General features: G+C 40.1%; 1 protein-coding gene across 1 annotated transcript in view; it reads right to left on the minus strand.

The window, feature by feature from the left end:
- atp10a (ATPase, class V, type 10A) overlaps window positions 1-20849 on the minus strand; it is an 88339-nt gene extending 67490 nt beyond the window's left edge. Inside the window, exon 1 of the mRNA XM_002931642.5 lies at window positions 20028-20849. Coding sequence (XP_002931688.2) covers window positions 20028-20467 — 440 coding nt within the window. The 5' untranslated portion in view covers window positions 20468-20849. The remainder of the gene's footprint in view (window positions 1-20027) is intronic.
- Window positions 20850-21288: the final 439 nt, after the last annotated feature.

The raw sequence follows: 21288 nt of genomic DNA on the forward strand, positions 1-21288 counted from the left end.
ATAGTTATGCAAATGTAATTGCAGCCAAAAGCAATGTTTCTTTATGCCTTTCTGTTTTCTGGATCTGACTCTTAAAAATGTAATGGTCACATCCATTCCAGTTCTTTTAATCAGATTTTATGACCTGGCTTGCAACAATGTTTCTGGAGTCAGAGCCAGAAGTGCAGAAATTGTAAACAGCCAGAGAGAATAGCAATTAAATGTACAAAATCACTGAAAAACTGTAATCATGGATATTAAAAAGTTGTTTATATTTCCTTTCACTAAATAAAAAAGTTACTGGGTTGAGGACCCCTTTTCAAATCAAGAGATAAACACTCCCTGCATGAATAATGGTACATTTTATTTTCTCACTATATTGTATGAAGGCAAACGCTGTACAATGTAGTGAGGAAAAAAAATGTCACATTATTCAAAGGAAGTGCACCTTCTTCTGCATTGCAATTCTCCAATATTGCACCCCTTGAAATAAACATTTGGGGACTGACAGGCAAGAATTAATGCATCTCTATTAAGGGTTGGAGAGAGACAAAAAATTGTTAACGAAAACTATACACCCAAACAATGTAGGTATAAAAATATATTACATTAAACTCATATGTAAAACCCTGCTCAATTTAATTAAACTATATTTATAAAAATAAAATATTTTTAGTTGTATGTGCCATTGGGAAATCCTAAACAGTACTAAGTATGTAAAAGGGCAATATTTACTTAATATGATTTAACTATCTGTTGGTGAAGTATTCATTCTGGGGGTATAGGTTTTCTTTAAACCAGACAAAAAGCTGTATTCAGACAGACTGCAAGATGAAAAAGGTATCATTATTGGCTACATTATTATTATTATCATGTATTTATAAAGTGCCAACATATTTCACCAAGCTATACAATAAATGGGTGTATATAACTGAGCATACAGAAACAACCAGTGAACGATACAAGAGGTAGAAGGTCCTGCACAAAAGCACTCACAATATAAAAACAAAGTATGGTTAGTCTGATTGTGGCCATAAACGTAACAATCGCCAGAACCAGCATTCAGAAGCACCAAATACAAATACAGCTTGACACATAATGGAATGCAGATGAAGCATTAAGGGTGGGTTCCTAGATCTTCTGTCTTGCAGCTGTATGAAACACCCACACAACACATGATCAACAAAAATTTTAACTATTAATATAAATGTAGTTCTAAAAATTAAGATTATAACAGAAGAATGAATTAAAATTTAAAGAGGACCGGTCGCCATAAGAAACATTTTCAGATTCTTTTTAGGTTATTCAAGCAAAATAAACTTCACATACACTATATAACTTATTCAAAGGGAACGGACAGGTAAAAACTAAGTAAGCTTTATCAGAAAGGTCTATGCAAATACAGCCATAAGCACTCACAGAAAAGCTGCACTGAGTCCTCTATCAAAAGAAACAGGATTTGTCTCCTTTTTTGTAAACATGCTATTTGGTATCAGACTTCCTCTCTTAGAAAAATCCTTCATTCACAGGGCCAGAGTCTGCGCAGCTCTCTCCTCTCTCTCCTGCTCCGCCCTCCCATAAGAATTCATAAAACTCCAGGCTACAGCAGGAAGCTACAAAGACCAAGCTAAAATGGCAGCTGCAATCTTAAACAAGCTGAGAGAGCTTCTAGGGTTCTTTACTCGGGTATGGTAAAGCTTTCTGCAGAATAAATATAGTGTTTTAGGTGGCACTAATGTGGCAAATCTATTGGCAGTAAAATGCCAAAATGACTTTTTCTTCTCCTTATTTCCCTCAGCCTTGGAATTACACAACTACAGTAAGCAGACAGGTGCCATTTTGTAAGTAAGGAAAGCTTTGCATCATGCAAAAATGTGGTTTATGAAACAGAATGGTGAACCGGACAGTGAGGAGGGAGAATGTGAAAAGGGCAGTGATATCTACAAAGTGCAGAATGGAAAGTTAAAGTGTTTGTCTGCCCCACCTCTAGGCTAAGGCTAAAAAAAAAAAAGGAATTTGGATTTAATTTGAACAGGACTTTTATTAAACAGCTTTTTATGTCTGGGTGACAAGTCCCCTTTAAGGGGTAAATTCAAGTGCAGTAGAAAGGGATCTGTAACTTAAAGTACTCCTGAGGTTGCTAGTCAGTGAACTCACAGGTAAATACAATTTTATGCATTGTGAGTGTTTTATTTCTGCAATCAAACCAACCTCTGTATTTCTTGCCCTGTGGCAAATCACAAATAGTCGACTATATACAAACAGTTAATAATGATGACATGGATTATTTAGAAGCACTGGATGACTACCATCTAAGCATGATTTAAATTCTTAAAGTCAAAATAGGTTACAGATGGAGAAATGTGCCACGCTCAAAAAATATTCTTCAGCATTAGGCGTGTGAGAAGCACGTGTCCATGTCTGTCAGAACAATTTTGATCTGTACTTGCCAAAAGACAAGAACAGAACTATAGGCACCTATTGTGCTTCGGGTCAGCTGCAGACAAATAATCCTAAGAATTATTACTTGACAACAGAACCCAGGGTCTCTGGATACTATTAAATTAAAAGCACACTACTATTGCCAATATACTAGGCATTTTTGGAACCATCAGCATCTTAGTACTGGAAGCATCACTCAAAGAAACCACAAAAATCACTCATTTGGCCTGGGTAATAAAAAGGAGAACAAGAAATGAATTAAGTAAATGAGTAACGTGGCAAACAAGATAACAGTGTGGTGGGTAGATTCCCAAGAGAGCACTAAAGAAAAAGAGACAAATGGGTTGCATCACATACAATTATTTTGATTATTCACCTGTCTGAGAGGCAAAAGCAGCTTGGAAATGAAATCACCACACTCTTCCAGGCTACTATAAAGTGTGTTTACTTCATAGTAGTAATAAATATCATCAGTGATGTTACCCATAGCAACCAATCAGAACTTTGCTTTTGATTTCTAACTTGTATGTACTGTTTAAATCTAATTGCTGATTGGTTGTTATAGTGATATTTATCTCCAATCTTAGTAAACACGCCATCCTGACAAGTGCTAATATGCTTGCTTGTCAGACGGTCCACAGTCAAGTCTATGGGGACAGCTTTAAAGTGCCCAAATTAGCAGTTTGTCATCATGCTTAAAGAGGAATAAAAGTCTATGCAGCCACATGAATGTACTCAAAGTGTACAAAGGGTGCTTGCTAAATGTGGTTGCTGTGTGGTTCATTGACATGTGTTCCACTGCAGGCAACGTGCATTATTTGTGAGTTCAACATACAGAAATACCCTGTCATTTATCATTTTTCATACTCTAAAAAGTCCCACTGCAAAAAGGCTGATGTTTTAGATCAGTAAGGGACAACCAACAATCATGCTTGCTTTACATAGCTGTTATATAAAATGGTGAAAGCAAGAAACAAGGTCTATCTTCAGTAACACTTTCCCCTAACATAGATTCTTATTAGATTACCACACACCCACAAATAATACATTTCCCAATCATCAGAGCTAAAACAGGGTGGGCTAAAAGCCACAAATTTACAAAAACATACACCACATTACCTAAAAGAATGAGCCATGTACATTCGGCGTGGCTGTGATGTTAAGTCATTTTATTTGACCATCAAAAAAGACATGAACGTCAATGCTATAAAACCTGCACAGTTTAAGGAATGTAGGAATCCACTCAAAATGTTTGCTTTATGATCGTGTTGCCATTAAGAAAATGTAGGCAATTAAAAATAATCAAGGTGCTGTCCTATTTGAAAGATGTATCACACCCAACAGTTTAATGGCTGCCCTGTGTCAGGACCTGCCTGTACTCGAACTCTGGACTCTATATTAGGCAGGTTCTGCATTACTCCGCTGAGCCACTTGAGACCTTGGGCATCCAGCCCTAAACATTATATTCACCCCTCTTTGCTCCATTGTTCAGACTTGTCGCCTCCTCCTCCCTTAGTAAGCCCAGGTGGTTGCAATTGGACAATTATCGGGCTTTATAAGCCAGTTAGAAGCAACCCCTGGTTGCTTGTTCATTGAGCATTTTTGTGATCCTGTGTCCGTACCTGCCTGACTCCTACCTGGTTCCTGCACCCGTACCTGCCCGTGTTCCTGTGACCATACCTGCCTGACTCCTGCCTGGTTCCGTTCCTCGTCTCCTGTCCCTGACTTCTGTTGGATCTCCCGGTATTTGACCTCGGCCTGTTTATTTGACTGCTCTCTGTCTTCAGCCTGCCCCTGACCACTGCCTGTTATTCGGACCCTCCTTGCCTGCTGCCAGTCCTGACCCTCTGCCTGCTTAACGGACTTGTATTGTTTTGCCCCCTGCCTCTGACCACTGGCCTGTTTTATGGACTTGTATTTCTCGCTGAATCCTTAATAAATGTCTCTGCATCTCAATATGCCTTCTGCCTATATACAACAGTACCCGTTGTATCCATATTACACAGCATATAGGCTCCTACCTGCCAGCCACCCACCTGTGGCTGCTCCTGACACCCTGTCATTAAAAATTGGCTATTCATTTTGGAGACCTTTAACATATAAAAAGCTAAACTTGGGGAGGATCATCCAGTGAGAAAAATTAATTGGTCAGGAGCTTGCTTAGTTTTTACGTTTCCTTCTCCTTTAAATATTTATGCACTTGCACAGAATAAACTACTAATGAAGCCTGGAAACTGTTAGTGACTTGATCAAGCCCCCTTTTTTGTAAATTTGATGCATAATTTGGTCAGATCAGTCATACTTCCAGTTCACTTTTCTTGCCTAGGAGTGCTCCCACAGCCTGCTTTGCATGGATGTGTGTGTTACCAGCTTAACACGAAAACTAGTTTCCCTATATTTTCCTGACTTACTCTATAAAGAGTTAGGCTTCAATTGTTATCCTTACTCACAAATTAACCAAATGCATTGCCATTAGTGACATAAGTGGACAAGATTCTCACGGTCCATACTGGAATTTCATCACAATATTTAGATGTTCCCTAAATTCAGTTATTTGCTTTTACACCTCAGTTTGGACAAGATAAGAAGGAAACAGATGGTACAAAGTGATCTCTGGCCAAAAAATATATCTCTGCATTAAGGCAAAATAGAAGTGATGGTGCAAAATAAAAAAAAAAAGTTGTAGACAAGGTATAAGCAGACAATTTCAGTCATGGTAGATTTGACTAGTACAAAAACATTACATCTGTTATCGACCTGTAGGTCATGAAGAGCAAGGATTACACAAAGGGGCAACAGATTCACTATTGGATCATGACCAAGTACAAAACAAAATAAAATTAAAAAAAGAAAAACTCACTTTTTGGTCACCAACCAGAGAATTCACAAACAAATCATTAGGATTGAGGAGACCGCCGTATAATTCCTTTGTCATCCAGAGAATTCAATCTCTATAGACACACTGCATCGATATTCCTTCATTCCTTCACTTTATTTTGAAAAGCAACCTGGCCAAGCCCAGGGCCCCTGTAATGCACTCCGGGAGACATGCTCTCCTACTTTTTGGCACACTGGCCCTGGGCCAATCTGCCCATATGTGTGTGCGTCTTAAAGTGCACTTGCATACTTTATGATGGCATGTTTTCTGATGCACAGTGCTTTACTATGATGCCACTTTGAAATCAAAAGGTAAATCCATATTCTGTGCCATATACAGTTCCTGCCTAAGCATTATTTCTGTTTTTTAATCATCTGGTTTTTGACTCCTGCCTCTTTTCTGTAAGGGCTGTGACACACGGAAAGATTAGTCGACGCTCGTCAAATCTTTCTTGTCGCGGGCGACTAATCTCCCCGAAATGCCATCCCACCGGCTAAAATGTAAATCGCTTGTGGGATGGCATAAGCGGCACCGCGATTTGCCAAAGTCACGTACAATTTCAGTTTTATGCTACACTTTTGGATCAAATGCTTACTATCAGTGCTTATGGTTCCTGCTACACTGGTTATGACAGCCCCAATAAGATAACATGCAATGACATCCACCCCAGGACATTTAACTTTCATGCCCTCTACCAGGGTCATTACAGGACAGTCACTTTTTTGTGCTACTACATTATTATTTTATCCATGTGTCTGCTATCATGGTCTTGCTGAAAGATTCATTTCCCACATTCTGTTTTTCAGACTGCAGTGTTTACAGTGTTTTCTTGTATTTGGCACAATACATTGTTTTTTTTACTTAGCTGAATTAAAGACAGCTTTAAGAGGGTAAATGTAAGAGGTAGGGCAATTACATGCCAAACGTTTGCAGTAGTCAATTTAAGAGAGAATAAGCATTGTCAGAGAGAAGTGTGGCAGGGAGGCTTTTAAACTGGCTTTCCAAATATATGCCCCAAGGGCAGTGCTGTCCAACTTCTGCGGTGCCAAGGGCCGGAATTTCTCTAGAATACACAGCGGAGGGTCCCTAATGGAAGCCAGTTTTGACCACTCCCCTAAACCACACCCACTTCAAACCACACCTATTTTATCACAATGGTGGTAGTGCAGCAAAAACCCAAATGCTTGGTCCTCACTGCTAAGATATCAACCGTCATTCATATGTGAAAGAATTATATTATGTCATATTAAGATATACCCTTAAATCTATATGCCTTCTCCTCCCCGGTGGATAGTACAGGAGCACCCAGCACATAATGACCCACCTTAGGGAACATTTAATGGCTATTTCCAACTGCAAACAAACTCCCAGAACAAACCCCTGCCACCTCCCACTGGCAGCATAAGACACGCAGAGTATGGCACACCCTCCCTGTCCTATGCTGCCTGTGTGTGCCATACTCTGCCTGCCCTACCTGTTTGTGCCATACCCTCCCTGCCCATGCTGCCTATGTGCATAATCTGCCTACCCTATGCTGCCTGTGTGTGCCATACTCTGCTTGCCCTATGCTGCCTGTGTGTGCCATACTCTGCCTGCCCTACCCTGCCTGTGTGTGCCATACCATCCCTGCCCTATGCTGCCTGTGTGTGCCATACTCTGCCTGCCGTACCTGTTTGTGCCATACCCTCCCTGCCCCATGCTGCCTATGTGCTATAATCTGCCTACCCTATGCTGCCTGTGTGTGCCATGTAAACAGGTGAACAATGTGGGTGATTACAGCCTGAGCCTGAGGTGTGAACAATACAGGGATTAAAAAGTGTGAACATTACATTTTAAAACAATACAGGGGGATTACAGCCTGAATATGAGGTGAGAACCATGCAGGGGGCCAGTTAATCTCAGTACTGATACCATTTAAATCTTACATAAAGGAAACCATCAAAGCAGCCAGACAGGTGGGGGGGCCACACAGAGGGGGGTCACGGGCTGCCAGTTGGACAGCAATGCCCTAGGGCAGTGCTGTCCAACTGGCGGCCCGCGACCCCCCTCTGTGTGGCCCCCCACCTGTCTGGCTGCTTTGATGGCTTACTCTTATGTAAGCTTTAAATGGTATCAGTACTGTGATTAACTGCCCCCCCGCATGGTTCTCACCTCAGATTCAGGCTGTAATCAGGCTGTATTGTTTAAATATGTAATCCCCTGTACTGTTCACACCTTTTAATCTCTGCATTGTTCAACCCCTGCAGTGTTCACACCTCAGGCTCAGGCTGTAATCACCCCCATTGTTCCCCTGTTCACACCTCAGGAGCAGTAGAAACCCACAAATAATCCCTGCACACTACAAAAAGAACATATACTGAGGTGGTACTGCAATTAAAAAGTTTTTTAATATATAGTTATTGTGCAGACTGTAGGAGCAGTGCCAGCATTGTGTCACTGTAGGCTGCCTGTATGTGCCATACACACAGGCAGCATAGGGCAAGCAGAGTATGGCACACACAGGCAGGGTAGGGAAGGCAGAGTATGGCACACACAGGCAGAGTTTGGCACAAACCAGCCAAGAATGGCACACACAGTGAAAGTATGGCACACGCAGGCAGGGTAGGGAAGGCAGAGTATGGCACACACAGGCAGGGTAGGGAAGGCAGAGTATGGCACACACAGGCAGAGTATGGCACACACAGGCCAAGTTTGGCACACACAGGCCAAGTTTGGCACACACAGGCCAAGTTTGGCACACACAGGCAGAGTATGGCACACACAGGCAGAGTATGGCACACACAGGCAGAGTATGGCACACACAGGCAGAGTATGGCACACACAGGCAGAGTATGGCACACACAGGCCAAGTTTGGCACAAACCAGCCAAGAATGGCACACACAGTGAAAGTATGGCACACGCAGGCAGGGTAGGGAAGGCAGAGTATGGCACACACAGGCAGAGTAGGGCAAGCAGAGTGTGGCACACACAGGCCAAGTTTGGCACAAACCAGCCAAGAATGGCACACACAGTGAAAGTATGGCACACGCAGGCAGGGTAGGGAAGGCAGAGTATGGCACACACAGGCAGGGTAGGGAAGGCAGAGTATGGCACACACAGGCAGGGTAGGGCAGGCAGAGTATGGCACACACAGGCCAAGTATGGCACAAACCAGCCAAGAATGGCACACACAGTGATAGTATGGCACGCAGGCAGGGTAGGGCAGGCAGAGTATGGCACACACAGGCAGGGTAGGGAAGGCAGAGTATAGCACACACAAAGGCAGGGTAGGGCAGGCAGAGTATGGCAGGCAGAGTATGGCAGGTTTTTGCTGTACTACAACCATTAATATGGGTATGGTCATGTGATAACATGTGTGTGGTTTCAAGTGGGTGCGGTTTCAAAAAGGGGAGTGGTCAAAACTGGCTTCCATTATCGCCCCTCCACCACGTAGGTCAGAAAAATTCCGGCCCTCGGTACAACAGAAGTTGGACAGCACTGCCCTAGGGTAATGCTATGTGTGGTAACTTCTCAAGAAGACTCACCTACAAAGTGCTAACAATTGTCTTAGACCATTTTCTTTTATGATTACTGTGAAATGTCTATGGGTCTGCCAAAAAACCAAGATTATTCGTTAAAAACTTTTGGGAGGATCCAAACATCATATTCACTTTGATTAAAATGATAGAAAAAAAAAATGTACTATCCCAACAATTTGTTAATACATAGATCATCACATTTGTTTTGTGTTCCTGTTCATGTGCAACCTATTATTGGGGTAACTCAGATAATGAATAAAGGTGAAAATCTAAACCTCAAGCAATAAATCTAGCAGGATACAAAAATCTGCACCTAGGTTTTGAATACAGAAGCTAGAATAAGATGATCGAGCTAGCATATGTACAAAAGAATCCTTACAAGGTCTGTTTTATAGAATACTATATCTGCAGAGAGTTCTAGATGGAGGAAAAAGGGAATCAATCACACCTTTATCAAGGCAATCAAATGAGAAAACTTCCAGTTAAACCGATAAAGAAATAGCACTGGTTTCTGCATTCCCCCCTAAATATTACTGAAAAATAAATGCTGTGTTTACTGGCAGAAATGTGGCAAATAATCCAGGGAAAACTAAACACTGTACTAGGGAGAACAAGGCACTGAAATGTATTAGGATAAGTGTCTCAAAAAAAAAAAAAAAAAATTAAACATTACATACTCTTGCCCTGACTGATAAAGCTAGTGTGTTTGCTTCAAAAATGGTACTGTAGTTTATTTAAATGAGTACCTGCATTTAAGGAATAAAAAAAAAAAAAAAAAAAAGTACCAGGTTTAGTTAGAGGGGCATACATTGTCAAATCAGATGGTTAGAAACCAACATATACAGAAGGGAAGAAATTATCAGACTGGAAAAAGCAGGGAAAAGGAATTGGCTTGACCTTACATTAAGGGGTAAAAAGCTAAGTGATGCACATGGCTGGGGTCAGGGTGAGAGCAAAGATGGATAAACTAGGTTCTAACATAAATCAGATGCTACAGATAGTTATCAGTCATACCCTGAGCTGGTGACCATTAGATCACAGTAGCTTATCACTGGCCACAGAGCTTTATTAGATCACTCTTCTGGGTATTTCCAATTTCTTGGATATTTAAACAACATAGATATATAAATCCCAGGTTGCAATCAGTCAAATGGCTAAATATAGGAATAAATATAAGAGGATAAACATATGAAACATGGAAAATAGCAGCAGCACTCACAAAACAAATAAACATGACTTTTTTTTGTATGAGACAGGAAACCAAGGAAGTCTGTCAAAGAGACTACAGTATTATGGAAAAAGGAATGTCTAGAATGTTATGTGTTATTTGTCAATATTTCTCTGTCAGTGGCAAATTTGTTGTTATCCTGAGGCGGGCAAGTGTTGCAATAGCGCTCTCTGCACTACAGGAGCCAAAATTTTGCTTTAAAAATCTGAATTTCTGGTCTTTAAATTACCTGGTGTGGGAACCCCTGTCAACCTCACAAGAACCAAAAATGAAGCAGCTTCAATTTTTACCATTTTACCTGTTTAACACAAGACATAACAGAAACAATGATTTGTGCCACACAAACCCTGTTCATTGTACTCTTGTTAAAGTGGGTATATTGCCCTTTAAGTATTGCACTAAGGAAATCTGATTTGCTGTATATAGCAGTTTTAAAGCTATAAGACGCTAAAGACGTTTCCAATCCACTGTACAGAGGACATCATGCAAAATCGGTTACTAAATATAGCATTTGTAAGGATAGCATTTTTAGTATTCTAACCTAACCTCTTAGTAGAGAAAACATTTTTAAAAGGAAATTTTTTTCTGTGGCTTTAGTTTCGCATATAGGCATACGATTGGAAATTGGGAAGAACTGCAAGAAACTATGCTACTAGAAAAGAAACCACCTAGTGGTAGAATGTGGCTCAGCTTTAGTCAAATGTCATCAGACAGATGGTTTCTTTGAACCTTAGAATCATATGGCCTTATCTTTGGAAAAAAGAAAAAAAAAGCATGAAAAGCTATGCAAGCAACAGTTTAATATTTCAAGTTCAAGAAGAAATACCAAATGGGATCACATTTATAGTGTGATAACCCTGGATTTGCAAAACTGCTACTTACACATTCCCTTATGACCATGACATTAAGAGATTCTCATACTGTACACTGAAGGTCTCTCAGGTATAGAGCACCTACAGTTTTCAGCCCATTGGGATAACAAGCTCTTCAAGCATCTTTACAAAGGTTATTGTAGTTGAAAAGGCATATTCAGAACTAGCACTTCAGAGATTCATCTCACTTTAAACTGACAAGGTCCTGCAAAAATTATTACACTTTTTACGATAAAGAGAATCATCCCTGCAGCCCATCCTGAATTTTCATGCAACATAGCTTAGAATGAAAACCTTACATCTAGAAATTTAGATTCTACAACACACAAAAAACAATCACAGGCTGGAGTCACTACTACTGGAGGTGGTTGACACTAATACATTAAGGAAATTTAGGATAGTTGTCAGTTTCCCTTTAAACATTTAATTTAGTTAGAAGCTTTTCAGATTTTTGTTTGTTGTTTCGTAACAGGGAAAAAAAACAATACTCAACAATCTGCAATTAAGTGTTAAGTGGTTCCCAGTATGTTAGTGGGTCTGAAAAATTAAATCACTAACAACAAAATCTGTTCCAAGAAACCCCCATTATAGTCAGCTAAAACTCCTGTTGGTACGAAAATAAAGAAAGCTAAAATTAGTGAGTCTCAAATCTTTGTTACTAAATAGTTATGTAGATATTTTGGCAAGGTAAACACTGACTTGAAGTCAAGAAAGCCAGTTCACTCAAATTCAGCCACAAATAGCTTCTGTTCTGCTGTAGGGTTCTACAAGTGGGAAGGCTGCTTCAGTGTATTAGTTGGCACTCGGCCAAGGCCTGCACTAACAAAGCATACATGTCATTTATATACAAAAATAAAAGAGAAAATTAAGCATATTTTTTCCAGTGGGGATGAGGAAACCATAATATACTAAAAACAGTTATCTGACAACATTTGGATTAGCAGAGATCTTTAAAAAAATAATTTTACCTGGGTGTTCCTAACCTCAGTTCAATCCTAATATGTAAAACCACTGAACTTTCAAGGCTTCTTACACACAGACTTTTTTTATCCATTTGATGCACATTTGGGATGCATGTTTGAGCACACCTAAACACATCAGATAACTGATTCCATTATATTCTGACTGGTTATACTTATGGATGTTTAAAAGTTGTATTTTATGGCATTTATGGTTCATTGCTGTCATGCTTTCAAAATATTTCGAGATTTAATATTTACATTATATACTTATTTTCCTGCTTCTTTTATAGACAATATAATTATTAGTACTCTTGTAAAAAGTAAAACTTTTGGAAATGTCAGAAGGAGAGGGTAAGGTTGATGGCAGACGAGGTGTAGGGTGGATATTTTCGGCAAGCGGAAAAGGGATTGCTGAAAATACCGCCCTACGCCTGCTACATGTGCCTGCACCCGAATGAATGAGACTTCTCTTGCGCTTTTATGTGTATTTTGGCTACATGTGCCTGCATCCGAGCGTATTCCATTAATTCAGGTGCGGGCACATGTAGGAGGCGGCGTAGGGCGGTATTTTCAGCAAGCGATTTTCCGCTTGCCAAAAATATCCGCCCTACGCCTCATTTGCCATCAACCTTACATTCTCCTTACCACTCTATGTAGTTTGGGATATGGTACTATTTAAAAAATAAAACAGTCATTGGTAACCACAGTTTGAAAAATCACTAAAATGTTGTGAGTATACACACTAAAGCTTGTAAATTGTCCACAGAGAGAGAGCAGTGTGAAGATAATAAATGGACAAAACTTTTTTAATGTGCCACAATTCATGGCATTCTGCCACCTAGAAACATCGGAAAACAGATTTTAACCCAATGCACCAATGCTGGATCACAAATAATGTAACTTTTGTCTACAACAGGCGTAATGAAATGCCCCATGTGGTATAAGGCCTATTCAGGACCGAGAAAAGTGGAGGGTACAGCAGAGACTGTTTTCAGAGAAGAGACCAGGCAACTAGGTTGTCACCTACCTTATTTTTTCAGCAGTGAAATAACTAGTTATTGGGCCCCCTAAACTTTGGTAACAACATATATTCATAAACACAAATTGCAGCTGCATACAAGTCAACCACTGCATACTTCCTCAGCCCCCCCCCCCCCCCGCACCCCCAGCAGTTGCAGGATTGGTTTCCTCTATAGTTATACTCCTGCTTTTTATAAAAGTGATAAACGAGTTTGTATCCGAGTACAAAAAAGCACAACCATTAAGTTCAACTTTTATTCTAATCCTACCTACCTGATAGTAACTCCTTTGTGTAGCCTATACAAGGGGTGTGGTCAAGAATGTTGGCACTATGGACTTGTGTTCATGGGGGCGGAACCACAGCCCAATAATGTGTACAAGGCCATAAGATTGCTGACAGTGGCCTTGGGCATATGGCATACGTGGTGTTTTCTGTCCTGCTTCTGTACCGTATGCAAAGTGACAGAAATAAATAAGATCTCTCTCATTGCATTGCTCCTTTCTCCACCCCCCCTTCCCATCATCTCTCGCTTTCCCTGCCGACTGTGCTGTGTAATCTGAGCTACCAGCTGCTAGAATGGCAGCACAAAAACAACTGAGACCAAGCTAAAATGGCAGCTGCTATCTTAAGCAAACAGAGGGAGCTTCAGGGGCTGTTTACTTAGGTATAGTAAAGCTTTCTGCAGAATAAATATAGTGTTCAGCTTGTACTATTGTTGCTAATCTATTGGCAGTAAATGCCAAAATGCCTTTCCTTCTCCTTTAATGGACGACAAAAACCCAATTAAATCGGCAATGCCAATTTGTTAGGAACCTTCTCCCTCCAGAGAATAAAATCATTTTTTAACCTAAGCCAGCACTACTCTTCTGTAAATAAATGGATAAAGACCCAGAGTACTTTCCATCATAGCGTCACATTTTTTCATTCTCTCTGAAATCCCTTGTGTCCTGCATGCACTATATTATGGAGATATAGATTACCACATGCCTGAAAAAAAAAGTAACTTTGTTGGGGGGCATCTAACCAAGTCTGTGAACTTGGCTCTCCTAGAATGCTACAATTCTACTGTTGAGAATGAGTTAAATATTTAATATTGGTTTTCAACATTAGTTTATTCAGACATAACTGAACAAATATTTCAACAGGTTTCCATAATCGCATGACTAACATGCGTGTTTAAAGTAGAGGGTAATATAATAACAGACTCACAGGTTACTAGATATGAAGCAGACTTTAACTACCAATAAGATAATTGCTTTAAAACAGCAGACCAGTAAAACTACTTGTTGTATGCTTAAGTTACTAGTAGTGGACCAAACTTCGAGCCCAATATAAAATTTTTCACCAGGTCCTTTCAGTGGGCTACTCTGAATTATCAATGAGGGGTATTCACAACACTAGAGTAGGTTTAATCCAGTTGTTGCAACCCATGAGAATGCTACTATTTCTTTGCATTTTGGCATTTATAATGAAGTGGGAGCTAAGATATTACCTCCATTGGCTGGGGCTTCCATTGTGGATTTCAACAAAACAGCACTATTCCACATTTATATCTATTTTTCACCACTGCAGGAGGTCTTTTATTGAACCACAAGGAGGAAGCCTGTGGCAATACAAGCAATAGGACAAGGTTTATTAAAGTATTCAGAGCCTATAAGAAGGAAATGGAGAACATGTGCCCATGCACACTGCAAAAAAGGATTGCAGTGAGCATGGGCAGAATTGGTGTTTTCTCTGCCAGATGATAAAACACCAAGGTGTCCATTTATAAACAGTCTGGTTTTTCTTTTATTGGTTTCAGATTTTTAGAGCTAAAAGTTGCAGAAAAAAAAAAGTTGTGACTTTTCTGAGATTTACTTTGTGTCCAAATGGCTAAAATCCGAAACCAACAATTCACGAGCTAAAATTTGCAGATATCATAAAGAAGTCAATCGCAGCTGTCCCTACCATTCCTGGGGGATTCTTCTTTGCTTTGAAACTTTAGAGGGTTTTGGGTTTTTTTACGCAGTTTTTTGTGCAACAATTCAAAGAAGTCGCAGTTTTTATGTGACAAAATTCTGATTTTTCTAGACTTTTCTGCAACTTTTCCACGTGGACGTTTTTGTAAATGTAAGACATTCTTGAAACAAGTTTATTCGAATTTTAAAATGAAAACATTTTTAGTAAGTTTTAGTAAATCTGCCCCAAAGTGTGACATTAAGCCTTAATGCATGGTCCTCAGAATTATAAAAAAAAGTGCCAAGCTTTCAGAATAAAGGATGCATATATATTATTCCATAAACTTGTTATATTTTAACTGGTCATGGGACCATAGAACAATTAAAGGACAAGGAAACCCCAACAAATATATTTTCCTATATGAAAAGCCTCAATTCAGTGCTGCTGAATAATTTAAAGGGATTCTATCGTCTATTATTGCAAATAATTGATTCTACCATTTGAAATGTTATTCTTGAACCAATAAATGTGTTTGTTTTAGCTGTAATATTGGAGAAGCGCTATTAACTGATGCCTTTTGTAAAAAACATGTTTTCTTGTAACAGTATTCCTTTAACAGGATAAGGAAAGGCGCTTTGGAATTTTACTGCCATATTAGTGCAAGCTAGAAGGCTATATTTATTCAGCATAAAGCGTTATCATACCTGAGTAAACAGCCCTAGAATCTCCCTCTGTTTAAGATAGGAGGTGCCATTTCAGCTTAGATCAGATTACACAGAGTTGGGAGGGGGGAGCAAATTCTGATAGGAGGGGGAGCAGGAGAAGGGAAGGGGAGAGAAACAAACTGAGCAGACTCGTGCCCATGCTCTGAAGAAATTTTATGAGAGCAGGAAGTCTGACACAGAAGAACATGTGTACACAAAAGAAGAAAAGAAATCCTGTGTTTCTTTTCAATGCAGCGTTTGTGAGTGCTTATGGCTGTATTTACATTTTGTAAATAAAGCTTAAATAGTTTTTACCTTTCCTTCTCCTTTAACATTGCATCAATTTATGTGCGGCAGAAGCTGGCTTCCAAAAATAGGGCCAACTAGTTCAACCACAATTACCCATAAAGCTGCGCTTTGTAGTAAGTTAAAGACCCCCTTTCTGTTGAATGTAGCATAGATCAGAGCATGCACAGAACTTAGTGTCTAGAGAGCTTTCAAATGTGTGCATCACCTCTATCCCAGCTTCAAAAGCATTTCAGTCAAGTGCAAAAACAGCAGACTGGTGATTCTTCGCATCCGCTATATTGATGATGAAGGAGAAAAAAACATGGCGGCTAGCACTGATGCGGCAAACAACTTTATAAAGCAAAAACCACTGTTTAGCGAAAATAATTAGTGAGTCACTTCAGCAAAAGGGTTTTTTTTTCATATGGGCAAACAGTCAAACCAAGGGCCTGTTCTTTAAATAGGATGTAAACCCAATACACAACATTAACAGTTTTTTTTTTCTATTTATTTTTTTTTAAATATGATTGCTACTGAAAGCAGCATCTGTATGTCCCTTTCTATTCTCTAACCTGGTAGTTCAAACTATTAAAGCAATGTAACAGACCTGTGGTGAAGCATGCAAAGCTGGCTTCTACTACATGGTTCCAAATACCAGGAGCGCAGAAAATGACAGCAAAATTACAGCTTTAACTGTAAAACCTTTGACATTTGTAATAAATGTATATTTGCTTACAAATACATTATCTTTGGTTACACAAATTTGAATTTTTGTGTTTGCCTCCCCTTAAAAAATGAATAAAACTAGACAGTTAATATGCACTAGGAAGGTGTACCTACAGGGCACAGTGAGAAATAATGTGTTCTACAGTGTGAAATGATATGAAATTAAGTTATTATAATGTGTGAGATGGGACCAAGATCCTGTTAAGTTATTATAAATGCCTGAATTATAATACAAAACCTATAAAGAAAACACCTAGTGCTTAATAAATACAAATTGTCTTTGTGGTTCAGATATTCTAGGACAACAGAAGGTCCCAATAAAGATATTTACAAATCCTATGCAATTTTTCACATTTCTTAAAGAAGATGTCAGCTCTAAGTTTTAAATAATGTCTAATGTCAAGGGCGCCTTAGCCCCCCCTAACCGCATACACACCGCTGCCCCTACTTCCTCCTACAACCAGCACCATCGCTTTATTTCTTTCTCTGCTTCGTGTTTCACCCGGCGGCCATTTTGACGGGTGACGTCATCGAGCACACACGTGTACGTTACAAATGTGCATGCGCGCATAGCCTCTCCTGCCTGGATTTTATTTTTTTTGAACAAGCTTTATTAAAAAACGCCAGTGACAGATATTGGTTGCCCTGCACAACATGCACACTCATTAAAACAGAGTGTCAGTGCGCATGTGCACCACGCCAGGCAGACAAGCAGATTCTGAAGGGAGGGGGGAGAGGGAGTTACAGAGCTGTGCAGAGGGAGAAATTCCAAGGGATCGCTGCAGCTTTACTGTTTGCTTCTGAGGGACAGGAGTGGAAGGTATTTAAACAGTGCTGTGAGGCTTGTCTCTGCTAAAATTTTTGGTTGGGGGGTTGACATGTCCTTTAATACAATACATATAAAATAATGACTTGAACAGGATAACTGCAGCCTTTCTAAACACTGGAAAAAACAAGCCTACCAACCTGCCAAAATGTATTTGGATTGCCCAAATGGAAAATATAATATGTACAATCTGGATGTCGCACTTGTCAGGAATGTCAAATTTGAAATACAGGTATGGGACCTGTTATCCAGAATGCTCGAGACCTGGTGTTTTCAGAATAAGTGATCATTCCGTTATTTGGATCTCCATAACTTAAGTCTGCTAAAAATCATTTAAACATTGAATAAACCCAATAAGCTTGTTTTGCCTCTAATAAGGATTAATTATATCTTAGTTAGGATCAAGTACAAGGTACTGTTTTATTATTACAGAAATAAGGGGAATCATTTTTAAAAATTAGAATTATTTGCTTATAATGGAGTCTATGGGAGATGGCCTTTCCGGAATTCAGAACTCTCTAGATAACTGGTTTCTGGATACGGGATCCCATACCTGTAATTGAAATGAAATGAAAAACAAATCATATGACAAAGTCTGATATATAGTGCTGCTGAGGCTGCTACCAGTACTTTATTCATAATAACATTATGAAAAATTTGGAAAATGACCCTGTGTTCTAAATAGGCAACAGTAAACTTAAAAGTATTACATGCAGTAAAGAGAAAACATTATGGTTTTATGTGGTGACTGCAGATTGAGTTTGAGACTATAGGGTTGATTCACTAAAGTGCGCTAATAACGCTTATCGCATACTTTTTTGCGTTAAAATTGAAAAAAACGTGCGATTCGCTAAAGTATTATCGCATGCGTTAAGTCGCATATTGTGTGCGTTAAATAGTGTGCAACCCCCTGCGTTAATTTTACCGCATTGCGTTAATTCTCGTGCAGAAATAATACTAACGCATGATTCACAAACACTTAGACGCGCTAAATATCGCATTAGTCTATGTGAAAATTAACACCTACTTGGGGCAGGTGGTAATTTTAGAAAATTACAGTTCATGAGCTTTTGGCAACACAATATGGACTTTGCAGTGTGATTTATTCAAGTATGTGTTGGCCCTAGAGTGATGTAGCCTCCAGTTTGCAGGGAAATGGTAATTTTCAAAAAAAGTAGTTTTACAAATGTAATGGTGTGTATGGCTGTATGGCTAATAAGGCGTGCGCGCGATAAGTAGCGCACGTGCGTTAATTAGCGCGTGACAAGTAGCGCGCGTTGTGAAAATAGTCTTTGCGACTTAAATAACGCAAACAGCATTGTGTCTAAATTAACACAAATATCCTTTTAGTGAATCGTGCGTTAAGACGCGAAAAATTAGACGCGATAAAATTTTTAATGCATGCTATAAAAAGCGCTCGTTTTAACGCACCTTAGCGAACCAGCCCTTATGACTTTTAGTGTCTTTTAGTTAAAAGTCCAGAAAGCAGTGCAGTTTTTGTCAAGCGTCTGTTAGGTCAAGTCTGCAACACATAACACAACTGGTCAGCATCATCCCACCCTGACAGACTTGTGCTGCCCTGTCACAGCTCATGGCCACTGAATGGAAACAAAGTGCTCACCATGAAGGGATAAAAACAAACAGTCCCATTTTCTTTAAAAAAAAAAAAAAAAGAGAGAGAGAGAGAGAGCGAGCACAGGCACCACCGCCCTGAGTGGAAAGAGTAACAGAGGCGGCACCAGAGGGTCCCACCCACATACAAATGAATACAGCGCACTTATAAGCACTGTACAAAAACGTGGCAGGTTTTACTGAAACAGCTTCTTGTCTTCTGCTACGGGAAGGGCCTCTGTGGATAGCAATGTCCAAGCTGGAACCCCCAGCTATTTTACAACTACAATTTACAGTATGCCAACACTGCCAATGAGTTGCAGTTCAAACATCACTGCTGCAAACCTACCCTTCTGCTCTGTGCTTGACATTCACAGTGTATAATGCCTAATAGCCAGAATGAGATATATATCTAAATGCGGGTAACATGACTGAGGTGCAGCTCTTATCTCACCACCATCCATTCATCATTCAGTGGTTAGAACCCTACCCTGAACACTGGCACACAAACTGAAGGCAAGAAAATGTCAAACCTGTTCCAAAGTGGCAAGTTATTTATCTATTTGCCCCTTCCTAATTTGTAAGTAATTCACTAGACTGAGAGTGACACAAATATGCTCACTGTTAACCTTACAGCAACCCAGTTTACTGTTAGAATTTGGAAAAATCAGCAGAGACATCCATAATAAATGGAAATGTAAGGCAAGATTTAGATTTACTTGATAAAGCAATTTAAAGCAACTATCAATATTTCTCCACTATGGCAAACATTTGAAAATAATTACCAAATTGCCAGCCAAGAATACACAAGTGCCACAACTACAGTCTCTAACTATAAAATGACTGAAACAATCCCGAGCAGTGCCATTCCATGTACAGCGCAAAACTAAGGACCCCACATGCCAATGTCATACACTAAGGATTTAACTGGGGAAGCTGATGCTGAGGCAAAGCGGTCTCTAGGGGACTGATGGGACTTGTAGTTTAGAAACAGCTGGAGAGGCTCAGGCGGAGTTCCCCTGGCCGCACATACCTGCAGAACACCAGGCAGTCCATGTGGTTGATCTCCTTGTCCGAGCGGTACCTCCGGTAATCCTCCCACAGGTCCTTAATAGCGGTCACCGCCAAAATAAAGAGGACGGGGGCCAGGGCTAGCTCGGGCTTGAAAGCGTTCACCGCCGGCACGAAGTTGAGCAGAGCCATGAAGACAAAGTAGACATTGGCCAGCCGGTGGAACTGCTCGAAGAGGTTCTTGGGCAGGAAGGACAAAGCCGTGTACTTGGTGGTTTTGATTGAGTTGCCGGCATAGAGCCGGTTCGGGTTGTCGGACTCATAGAGAAGCAGGTTAGAGCGGACAGTCCTCACTCTGCTCTCTCTCCGTGTTTTCCTCTTCTTTTTCTTTCTCTTCACGTTGTCTTCTTCATCTTTAGCCGCCTGGCACTTAGGCTCACCTCCCCCGCCATCCGTCGCCATCCCCCCCTCTGCCCCCCTATTTTACCTAATGGTGTCTACTTTGTGCCTACCTATTAGCCTGATTCGCTTGGCATCTCAGGGATATCCCACAGACCAGAAAGGGGAGAAAACTAACTTGCTAAGTAATCATTGTGCGCGCATAGACCACAGTGAGGGACGGGCGGGCCAGGCTCATGTATTTCCCACTCTCTATCTAAAGGCTTTTTTCAAGGTCTGTGACTTTTTTAGATTCCCGCTTTGAACTTTGGTTTCCAAACTTTTTTTCTTGCTACAAATGAAAGTTCCGCCCTCCTCTCTCCTTCAGTCACAGACTGGGCTGCACCGCTCTGCCTCCTGTCTAGCGGTATTACTGTTTCCGCTCCACAGCTGCACACTGGGAGGAGGAGGAGGAGGTAACTAGCACGGCAAGCGGTACTAAAGATGCTCCAGGCTGCATCTGAATCATTAACAACCTTAAATTACATTAAATAAATTCCTATTTCATTTACTTATTAAACGTACGCTTCGGTAAATAACATTTAGAATATGGTGTTTAATAACAAATGTAGAAAACCCCATACTCCTATGGATAATAAAAATACAAAAGAGGTTGCAGAGGTTATACGTTTACTGAATGATTAAAATAGAAGTACCAATAAAATTATATGTAGAGTTTTGTGCAGTTTTCTGTACGTGTATGCTGGTCCAGTATACACATATTGAACACTACACAAAATTCTACATATTTTAATACTTGTACTTTAGTCAAACAATAAACATAAAACCTTTACATTATTTTCTCAACTTCTTTTGTGGCCAGAGTGCCCCCTGACCATGTTGGC

The sequence above is a fragment of the Xenopus tropicalis genome, chromosome 2 (genome assembly GCF_000004195.4).
Source record: "Xenopus tropicalis strain Nigerian chromosome 2, UCB_Xtro_10.0, whole genome shotgun sequence".
NCBI lineage: Eukaryota > Metazoa > Chordata > Amphibia > Anura > Pipidae > Xenopus > Xenopus tropicalis.